The following is an 11,586-nucleotide window of genomic DNA, read 5'->3' as shown; positions in this document are numbered from 1 at the left end:
GAGTTTAGTTCTTTGGGCACCACAATGAATAGAATAACTTACAATAATTCTGTTTTGGGATGACCTTTTCAGATCCATTTCCCCTTTATTTTCTTCTGTGCCAGTTTTTCAGTATCTTTGAATTTTTAATTCTTCAATGGAAGCAACATTTCGAACTGCTTCTTGATCTTTGATTTCTCACCCCATTGGTCTCTCTGTCCAACATTTAAAAAATTTTAAATTGTTTTGCTTTTAAAAATTATGCGTTTCAACATGAGAGAGACTTGTGATAATAGCATGTTCTGTATCTTGACTATCACTGTCAACATTCTGGGTGTGATTTTGTATTATGGTCTTGCAAGATATTTCCACTGCGGGAAATGGGTAAGGGATACAAGGGATCTTCCTATGTTATTTCTTGCAGCTGCATATCAATCTACAAAGATCTCAAAATTAAAAGTTTAATTGAGAGTTATGCTTTTCTAGTAATTCAAATAATCCTTATAGCAGCGTTTAATAATGTGCTATGACTTATCAGTGTTGACGTTCAGTGGACATTTTATAGTCTTCTACTTTATAGTGTGACTAATATTTCCATAGAGAATTTGGAAAAAAGGGAGAGGCTAAGAGAAGAATAAGGCAAAGATAGTCTTCTACACCCTTGGACAGAGTTATGTTATAAGCTAAGCTCCTTCAAAGATGAAGGATGCTTGTTAGTCCAGGCTATTCGTGCTGAGTTCAAAAAGAACAGCATCACTCTGCTTTCTGAGTCACTTGAACAGACCACGTGAAGAGGAACAATCTTTTTTTTTTTTTTTTAATGTTAGTGATTATTTTTACTGTGACTATTATGAACAAATACCACATGTACACCTGAATTTTACTCGTCACTGTAACACAGGACTGGGTGGTAGCCAGTGGAGAAGACAGAGAAATCTACATGTAAACTTTACAAAGTAAGAGGTTTTAATGATGTAGAAACAATGAACATTCACCCTCTCCTTTAAAAATGTTAACTTAAATTTAAGGAGCCAAGTTTTGATCAGATTACAGCAGCTGATGTATTTGCAGCGCTGTAAGTCCGACAGACGGGGAGAGGAATAAGATTAAGGTTATCTGAAGCCTGATAAGGGGTATCCGAAGCCTGTTTATAACAGAATATGCTGTCCTGAGAGGTGGAATATTAGTTTGTCCTAAGTGAAGTGCTTTCTAAATTAGAGAGACTGATAGTTGCACAGAAAATAAACAAGATGGAAGCCCTACTAAGGTAGTGAACTTGAATTGGTCATGAAGCAAAGAGGGCTGTTATGCCTTGTGAATCACAGAGACAAAGTACAAAGGTTTGATGCCATTGAACATGAACAGAGTCCAAGTCAGATTGCAGGGGTGTGGCCGACCAGAGCCCTCTCCTTACTTTCCTCTGACTAGTGGTCTGTGTAGACCAGTGGTCCTCAACTTTTTGGCACCAGGAACCAGTTTTGTGGAACACAATTTTTCCATGGAGTCGGCGGTGGGGATGGTTTCTGGATGAAACTGTTCCACCTCAGATCGTCAGGCATTAGTTAGATTCTCATAAGGAGCACACAACCTAGATCCCTTGCATGCGCAGTTCACAATAGGGTTAGTGCCCCTATGAGAATCTAATGCTGCCGCTGATCCGACAGGAGGCAGAGCTCAGCGAGTAATGCTCACTCACCTGCTGCTCACCTCCTGCTGTGAAGCCCAGTTCCTAACAGGGCACAGACTGGTACTGGTCTGTGGTCCGGGGGTTGGGGACCCCTGTGTAGACCACAGGTGAGGGATTGACAGGAGGCCTGAGGTCTTTCAGTAGTTGAATCTCAGGCTTTAGGGCAGTGTAGCCATGAACAAGGGCAGGGCTCCCCTCAGCTTATCTGGTCAAACAGCCCAAAGGGTCCTGATGATGCAGAAGACATGGGGGTCTCATTCTACAGGACCCCCTAAATAGATTTGTTTCAGCACCACAGTCAATCAAACCACAAGAATATTGAGAACAGCGATTGCTATCACCTTAGATTTCTTAGGATTTAGCTTTTACTTTCCTTCTCTTTTTTTTTCTTTCCTTCTCTTAAAAACGTAGATCATTGTCTGTTTAACAGAATAGTTGTTTGCCTTAAAAAAAAGATGATTTAAAGTGGGATGGGGGAATATGAAGGTGGAAGAAATAGTAAAGTTTAGACAAGAAAATAAAATCACTACCCAGATATTACTAAACTTAATATCTTGATGCATTTTCTTTTAGATTTTTATGCCTATTTTTGAACATATTGGACATCATACTCTATATGCAATTATGCATCTTATGTGCTTTTTACTTAATATGTTATCATAAGCATTTCCCATGTCATAAATCTTTTTTTTTTGGGAAAATATTTAAGGGTTGCATAACATGTCATTGTGTTGATGTAACATCCTTTAAATGCTCAACAATATATAAATGGTTAGATTAAATAGATTGGTTTTTGGTTTTCATGCTTATGAATTGTGATGCTTGTGAATGCCATCAGCCTACATCCTTGCATTTTAGAGTCTTTCTTTTGTAATTTGTTTGTTTATATCATTTGCCTATCTAGTGGATGTCTTAAGTGTTTTTTTTTAGAAAGTTGATGTATATAAAATCAATTTTTATCTCTATATGTTTGTTATAAAACTTTTACATTTTGGAACCGTTAAATCTATTGCATTTTGCCTTGTAAAATTTCCCACTAGTTTTAAGTTTAGTATATCCATCCTTATTCAGAGTGCCTATGAATGGTAAAGATAACATTTTAAATTTATCTGCAATGAGTTTTAGTACTTGACAAGGCTATATATTGATTTTAGTTTTATTTCTTTCCAATAACTAGCTAATTTTCTTTCTAGACAAGCCCACCTGATATATATAACTACACACACACATACACACACACATACACATCTCACCTATGTTGAAAGAATAAAGTAAAATTAGTTGTATTTTGATTTGCATTGTGTGTGTTTGTCTTAATTCAATTCTTAGCCCAGTACAGAGTAGGTGCTTAATTTATGTTGTTAAAATAAACTTTTTAATGGAATTTAAATCCCATGTTTAATTTTCCCTGAAGCTTAGCTGTACCCTGGGTCTTGGTTTCCATGAAATGCTTTTGATTATCCTTATAACACATTCCTCCGTGGCCTTAAGCTAGCTTGGTTTCTGTCATTTGTAACCAGAAGGGCTGAGTAACAGATCTCCTGTTTTCTAAACACCTGCTCAGTTCCAACTCACCATGGCTTATTTCAGAGGGAGTGCCTTTCCATCCACATCGGTCAAGCTGGCATCCAGATTGGGGACGCCTGCTGGGAACTCTATTGCCTGGAACATGGAATCCAGCCAAACGGTGTTGTTCTTGACAGTCAGCAGGATCAGCTGGAAAATGCAAAAATGGAGCACACAAATGCATCTTTCGATACCTTCTTCTGTGAGACAAGAGCTGGGAAGCATGTGCCTAGAGCACTCTTCGTGGACTTGGAGCCAACTGTTATAGGTACAATAAATGTTCCATTCTAGCATACTTACCTGGAGCCACACTCAAACAAATCAAGTGGGTGGGATTAGCAGATTATACAGGTCTATCTGAATGGAATCACATGGACCTTTCCCAAATGTAGAGGCTTACTCAGTGGCCATGGGTGATTAACATGACAAACACACCCAAAGGGAAGACCAGATTAGTGTTTTTAAATTTAAATTTAAATTTATTTATTTATTTATTTTGAGATGAGTCACTCAGGCAGGAGTGCAGTAGCGTGATCTGGGCTTACTGCAACCTCCGTCTCCTGGGTTCAAGCAATTCTCTTGCCTCAGCCTCTGAGTAGCTGGGATTACAGGCACACACCATCATGCCTGGTTAATTTTTGTATTTTTAGTAGAGATGGAGTTTCACTATGTTGGCCAGACTGGTCTTGAACTCCTGACCTCAAGTGACTCACCTGCCTTAGTCTCCCAAAGTGCTGGGATTACAGGCGTGAGCCACCACGCTTGGCCTAGGTTAGCCTTCTTTACCTGTGTGATGAAATGAATTAAGACCTGCTAATTGATCCACACATATATCATAACAGAACGCTAAGTCTTTTCCTGGGTTTGAGAGCCATTTGCTAGAAGGCACTGGCAAAGAATCAAAAAGTTTTTCGATAGCTGCTTAAAAAGAGTAGAATATTTGAAAAGAATCCTAAAGGAACAAGAGGCCAAATATATACCCTAGTTATGGGAAAAACAGTACAATTTTATGATTACTAACAATAGACTTGTAGTATGTCATGCAAAAACTCTTGAAATGGAGCTAGAAAAATAAAGGAGAGAGAAGGGGCTCTTACTGACTTAAGAGAAAAGCAAGACAGTGGGGTAGATTTGGGTTTGATGTTGTGCATCCCATTATTTGTTGGCGTGTAATAAACTTCCCCTACATTTAGTGGTTTAAGGCAATAATGATTGCTGGTTTGTTCATGAATCTACAGTTTGGGTGGGGCTCAGAGGCGACAGCTCTCCTGTGCTCCATGTGGTACCAGCTTGGAAGGCTCAAGTGGGAACTGGGGCATCCACTTTGAAAGTCACTCATTTACATCGTTGCCCCTTGGTGCTGGCTGTTGACTGAGAGAGTGGGAGGGGTGGAGAAAACGAGAGGCTGACGAATTCAAGGTCATGATAAGAAGGAATTGAATACAACCCCATAAACACTTCAGCTGGGTGATAGAAGTACAAAGATGAATAAATGTTGATTTTTGCCTTTGACATGAAGATGCCTGTCTTGGTCAGCTTGGACTGCTGTATCAGAACACCATGGACCCGGTGGCTTAGACAACAGTTGTTGATTTCTCACGATTCTGGAGGCTGGAAGTCTGAGACCAGGGTGCCTGGTGGTTGGCTTCTGGTGAAGGCTCTCTTCCCGGCTTGCAGATGGCTGCCTTCTCACTGTATTCTCATATGGCAGAGAAATAGTCTGTGTCTTTTCTTATAAGGGCCCTAATCCCATAATGAAGTCTCTACCCTTATGACCTATTTACTCACAAAGACTCATCTCCAGATACCATCACATCAGGGATTAGGGATTCAATGCATGAATTGTGGGGGGACACAGCCATTTAGTCCACAGCAGCTATTGTTTACTAGTTGGGGAACTGCACAGGTATTTTCCTCTAATTCTTTCAACACTCTGTCAGGAGACATTATTATCATCCTCAATTTATAGATGAGGAACTTTATAAATCTTGGGGAAGTCAAGGAACTTGCTTAAGATCACTGAGTTATTAGAGTAGAGCTGGGTTTGGTCCTAGGTTTGCCTTCTTATTAAATCTATTGTCTTTTAACAGGAAAGTAGCCTAATCTAATGAAGAAGAAAAAATAAATAGTTATAACAACACTGTTGAAATTGAGCCATATAAAATTGCCAGTGTATGACTATTTTTTAATCTAAAAGAGTTAATTGTATTGTATATGATACAACTTAATAGACATTTCTACAACAAGGGTGTCCAGTAATTTGGCCTCCCTGGGACACATTGGAAGAAGAAGAATTATCTTGGGCCACACATAAAATATACTCACATTAACAAGAGCTGATGAACCAAAAAAATATTGCAAAACAATCTCGTAATGTTTTAAGAACGTTTACCAATTTGCGTGGGAACGCATTCAAAGCCATCCTGGGCTGCAGGATGGACAAGCTTGCTCTGCAAGGCAGAAGGAATGAATAACTAGGGAGTCATCCAATATGTTTGTTTGTTTGTTTTTTAGAGCGAGAGAGACTGGGTCTTGTTCTGTCACCCAGGCTGGAGTGCAGTGGCATAATCATAGCTCAGTGAACTCCTGGGCTCAGGCAGTCCTCCCACTTTGGGGTCCTGAGTAGCTTGGACTACAGGCACATGTCACTACATGTGGATACATTTTTTTTTTTTTTTTTTTGAGACAGAGTTTTGCTCTTTTTGCCCAGGCTGGAGTTCAATGGCACTATCGCTGCTCACTGCAACCTGCGCCTCCCGGGTTCAAGCGATTCCCCTGCCTCAGCCTCCTGGGTAGCTGGGATTACAGGCACATGTCACCATGCCCTGCTAATTTTGTATTTTTAGTAGAGACAGGGTTTCACCACGTTGGCCAGGCTGGTCTTGAACTCCTGACCTCCAGTAATCCACCTGCCTCGGCCTCCCAAACTACTGGGATTATAGGCAAGAGCCACTGAACCCGGCCAATTTTTTGTTTTTTTTTATAGAGATAGGGACTCACTATATTGCCCAGGCTAGTTTCAAACTCCTGACCTCAAACAATCCTCTCACCTTGGCCTCCCAAAGTGCTGGGATTCCAGGCATGGGCCACCACACCCAGCCTCACACACCTTCTCGTGAGGTGGCAGCATTTGCAAATTCAGAGTCATGAAGGAATGCCCCGCAAGTGTAACCAGGAGTTCAGCTTGGCCAGGCATAGGTGTGAGCAGGAGCTCAAAGCAGGGGATGAGGCTGGGAAGATGGTCTGGGGCAGGCTCAAGGGTGAAGTTAGGGCAAAGTGAGGACGTTGTGGTCAGAAAAAGGAATTTGCATGTTTAAGATTTTGGAAGTGGGAGAGTTCTGAGTGATGATGATTGAAGTGGAATGCAGCTGAATGACACCATAGTTAAGGAAGCTAAGGAGCCATCATGTAATTGTTCAAAAGCCATTGATGTCTCTGAGGATATTGATTAAGGGCACCATGCTGGGTACTAAAGACCCTGAGCAACCTGTGCCCGGGAAGTTAGAGTGGATGGCATGGATTACTTATGAACGGCAGGTGCTGCAACCACTATGCCCTGAGATAATGGATTTTATGGAAATAATTTATGAACCTATTGACCCTCAAGATCCCGACTCAACATTGTCATGAAGAAGGAAGCTTCCGTAAATTACCTTCTTAGCCTGAATGCAGCCTTATAGCTTCAGATAAGAAGGAAATAGTCCACCCAGAATTACACTTTCACTTATATCTTGTTTATAAATATATCTTTTAAACATCCTAGCTCTGGGGGAGGTTTGTGTGTAAGCTAGTTAAAAGTTATTTAAACTCAATTTCAATAAATATTATTTGAGAGGTTGCAAAATTGGAGCTTAGAAATTCATGGTCACGCACTGAAGGCATGGTGAATTGAAAAACAATCGTGCTCTTATTAAACAGAAACACAATGCATTTCTCCTTAGGCTGTGAGCTTCTAGGACTGGCTCAGCTATCTGCTGCCAAGGCTGGTGGTGTATAATGAGGTAAATCTGCATAAATGCATGTCATGAAGCCAGTTCTATCATTGTTACTTATAATTGCTGTTGTTATATGGGCCGTGCGTTGTGCCCTATGTTCTCGTAACGGCTCAATGGGGTAGATCTTGTTATAATCCTTATTTATGAGCTAAAATCATTGACTAAGTAACTTCTCTCTAGCTTAGTGAGGAAGGCAAGATAGGAACCCAGGAAACTGATTCTTGAAACATGCATTTAACTACTAAGCAATGCAGTATCCCACAGTAACCAGGGCAGCCGTCCCAAAGCCTACTTAGCCCTGAAACACTGCTGTTTAATCATCAGGAATAATGCTATTTGAGTAATTCTAAGGTGGAGGAGTAGGGCATGCTGCCCAGGTTTTTAAAAGGCAATGAGACCTGGCAGGGGCTACCCTCAGTTGTATTGGATACTGCCAACATCTTAACGCCAATTGTCCTGCGTCATGCATTTATGCACTCAGCATTTGGGTCGTGTGGGCATTTGAGTTTGCCGTGCCTTCCCTGTTAAATCCTCTTTTAAAGCAGATTTAAAAGATGGATATTCCTTTATTTTTTAAAATTCATTTTATTTTATTTTACTTTTTTTTGAGACAGAATTTCACTCTTGTTGCCCAGGCTGGAGTGCGATGGCGTGATCTCCACTCACTGCAACCTCCTGGGTTGAAGTGATTCTCCTGCCTCAGTCTCCCGAGTAGCTGGGATTACAGGCACCCACCACCCTGCCTGGCTAATTTTCTGTATTTTTAGTAGAGACAGGGTTTCACCATGTTGGCCAGGCTGGTCTCGAGCTCCTGACCTCAAGTGATCCACCTGCCTCAGCCTCCCAAAGTGCTGGGATTACAGGTGTGAGCCACTGCGCCCTGGATATGCCTTTCTGTGTGCCTTTCCAGCACACAGTTGGCAATTTGTAGATAAAAATACTTGTCTCAAAATGCCAATGTGTCCTAGGGTGGGCAGTGGGTTGAAGTGTGTCCCCCCAAATTCATACCCATCTGCAATCCCAGAATGTGACTTTATTTGGAAACAGGGTCTTTGCTGATGTAGCTGGTTAAAATGAGGTCCTGCTGCATTAGGGTGGGTCCTAAAGCTAAAGAATTGTGTGCTTATCAGAGGAGAGAGCACAGACACACACACAGGGGAAAAGGCTTGTATGCCAGAGGTAGAGATCGGAAGGGGGTAGCTAGAAGCCAAGGAGAGCTAAGAATTGTAAGTCACCCGGTGCCAGGAGAGATGTTTGGACCAGACGCTCCCTGGGGCCTCCAGCAGGAACCAAGCCTACCAACGCCTTGATGTTAGACTTCCAGCCTCTGGAGCTGTTAGGAAATAAATTCCTATTGTTTTAAGCCATGATGTTTGTTGTCATTGGTTATGGCAGCACTAGGAAACTAATAAGGGGTGCATGGTAGAAAAACATACTTTCCACGTATATGTAAAAAATTCCACTTTTCCTGGACTAAGACGGGCTAATTCAGCACTATCTAAATTCCATTCCTGGACCACAACATTGAGAGAAAGCATGGGAGTCAAGTACGGGGAGGCTCCAGGAGGACTAGCAGCAGGTGGACGGCTGAATTGCACTGGGTGAGTTGCACTGACCTCCTTTCACCCTCTGCAGATGGGATCCGGACGGGCCAGCACCGTTCACTCTTCCACCCCGAGCAGCTCCTTAGCGGAAAGGAGGATGCTGCCAACAATTACGCGCGAGGCCGTTACTCTGTGGGGTCGGAGGTCATCGACCTTGTGCTGGAGAGGACCCGGAAGCTGGCAAGTGGCTCCCCCTCTCCTCCAAGTGGGCTGTGCCTGGGGCATGTGGGGTCCTGCGGCAGAACTCACAAGCATTATCTGCTGTCACCATCGCCACCAACCGTCTCTCCCTGGGCTCTGGTCTGGGTGCTCAGAACTGGGGAGGGGTTCTCATCTTGGCTTTGATTTCCCCTTGTTACTAGGAAGGAGACAGAAACTTTTATACTTACTGGGGGGTCCCCTGATCACCTGATCATCCCTGGTTCTCCTAACACAGGGTTCATCTTGTTATGAGAGACTCCCATAGCACTCTAAAACCTGTCACTTTCCAAGAGTAACCTGTCATTTTCCAAGAGTAAATGATGTTTATGAAGTTAGCAAGAGGCACTCCCTATCTGGAGATGCGTGACTCTATTTACTGATAGTTAATTCCTCTTTAGGGGCCTGAGTCTGGAGACCCTTTGCTAAGTAAGAGTTTTGGTGTTTGTCACATTTGTTAGCTACTACAACGCCTTTTACACCAGCATGCCAGATGGAGCATAGACGTGTGGGGAATGTTATTTTGCTTCAGTGTTTTGTCATTTTCTTTGTTACTGATGAAGGCCTTGTTTGCGATCACATACCGATAAATGCACAGAGGTCAGTGAAAGACAGGTGGATATTTATGCTCTGCTTATAGTAAAGCTCTGAAGTGCTTTGCCTACTCCAGAAGTCCCCTTGAGAGTGTTTCAAAGTAGCTATGTTTGTTGTGGAGTTAACAAAGGCAAAGGAGTCCTTTCTGAAAGATTTTGTTTTGGGGAAACCCGTTGTATCCTACCACTACCGTCCAATTCACTGCTTCTGGATTTATTCAGCTGAATTCTCACATCTCATTTACTTTCTCCAGGCAGAACAGTGTGGTGGACTTCAGGGATTTTTGATTTTCCGAAGCTTTGGAGGAGGCACTGGTTCAGGGTTTACGTCTCTCTTAATGGAGAGGCTCACAGGAGAATATAGCAGAAAGACTAAGCTGGAGTTCTCGGTCTACCCAGCCCCCAGGATCTCCACTGCCGTGGTAGAGCCTTATAACTCTGTCCTCACCACCCACTCCACCACAGAGCACACGGACTGTACCTTCATGGTGGACAACGAGGCCGTCTATGATATATGCCATCGTAAACTCGGTGTTGAATGCCCCTCTCATGCCAGCATCAATAGATTGGTGGTTCAGGTGGTATCTTCCATCACTGCCTCCCTCCGGTTTGAAGGGCCCTTGAATGTGGACCTAATTGAATTCCAGACCAACCTGGTACCTTATCCAAGAATACATTTCCCCATGACAGCCTTCGCCCCCATCGTCTCTGCTGACAAAGCCTACCATGAGCAGTTCTCTGTGTCAGACATCACCACTGCCTGCTTTGAGTCCTCCAACCAGCTGGTCAAGTGTGATCCTCGGCTTGGGAAGTACATGGCCTGCTGCCTACTCTATAGAGGGGATGTGGTCCCTAAGGAAGTGAATGCAGCAATCGCAGCCACGAAGTCGAGGCACTCTGTTCAGTTTGTAGATTGGTGTCCAACTGGTTTCAAGGTGGGCATCAACAATCGGCCGCCCACAGTGATGCCGGGTGGGGACCTGGCCAAAGTCCACCAGTCCATCTGCATGCTGAGCAACACCACGGCGATTGTGGAGGCCTGGGCCCGCCTGGACCACAAGTTTGACCTCATGTACGCCAAGAGAGCATTTCTGCACTGGTACCTCAGAGAAGGCATGGAAGAAGCAGAGTTCTTGGAGGCCAGGGAAGATCTGGCAGCCCTGGAGAGGGACTATGAGGAAGTGGTGCAAAGTTTCTGAGGCATGTATGATGGGTGCAAATGAATGTCAAGTTAAAATGGCATGTTTTCTTTTCAAGCCGTTATATGTCTAGTGGGTAGTTCCCCTGATGAGCAAAAAAATGAACTCAAATCAGGCAAGACTCTAGGTTCCACACTAAATTAAGTGGGTCAGTACCAACAATGAACACATTATTTCCTGGTCTACTGGTACAAGTCAGCTCTGCTACCTGGGAGCCTTTGGAAGCTTAGAGTCCTTTGAATTGCTGAGTCACGTCTAGGTGGGATTTTTTTGTTTTACCAAGAGACAATGAAATCCTAAAGTTTATGCTTTTCCTTTCTGGTACCGGAAGTAGAAAACAGCACATGTTGATTACGAATGTTTTTTCCCCCATGTCTACATTTTTTACACTGATTAAATCACAAATATTTTCAGTATGATTCTTATTCTTCTTTGAAATGTGTGCCCAAAGGGCTCAGTTTGCTTTTTATGTAAACAAATTTGGGTCTTTCTAAAACTTGAATTTGGGTGTCCTGCAGGTCAGAGGTGAGAGCCGTCTCTTCCACTTCCCTTTCCTGGAGGTGGTGTTCTCAAAGTGTCGCCCGCTTAACTCAGTGCCAGAGTTACTTCAGAAGTTTAGTAAAAATGCAGATCATTGAGCTTCTCTATTGACTTGCTAAGCTAGAATCCTGGGGGCTGGAGGGGCTGTGTCCTAAGGAGTTGAGATTTACAAAAACACTAAATGGAATTAATTTTTGGCACTGAATAGTTCCATTTGAGAAAATA

At 42.9% G+C, this 11,586-nt stretch overlaps 1 protein-coding gene across 1 annotated transcript; it reads left to right on the top strand.

The window, feature by feature from the left end:
• The first annotated feature begins 8,866 nt into the window (after nt 1-8,866).
• TUBAL3 (tubulin alpha like 3) lies at nt 8,867-11,350 on the top strand. Its single transcript, XM_054660608.2, has 2 exons — nt 8,867-9,015; nt 9,881-11,350. Exon 2 carries the CDS (start codon nt 9,961-9,963, stop codon nt 10,819-10,821), a length of 861 nt encoding a protein of 286 aa, XP_054516583.2. The 5' UTR covers nt 8,867-9,015; nt 9,881-9,960; the 3' UTR covers nt 10,822-11,350.
• The last annotated feature ends 236 nt before the right edge of the window (nt 11,351-11,586 follow it).

This window comes from Pan troglodytes, chromosome 8 (genome assembly GCF_028858775.2).
Source record: "Pan troglodytes isolate AG18354 chromosome 8, NHGRI_mPanTro3-v2.0_pri, whole genome shotgun sequence".
NCBI lineage: Eukaryota > Metazoa > Chordata > Mammalia > Primates > Hominidae > Pan > Pan troglodytes.
This window is presented reverse-complemented; position numbering and strand designations above follow the sequence as displayed.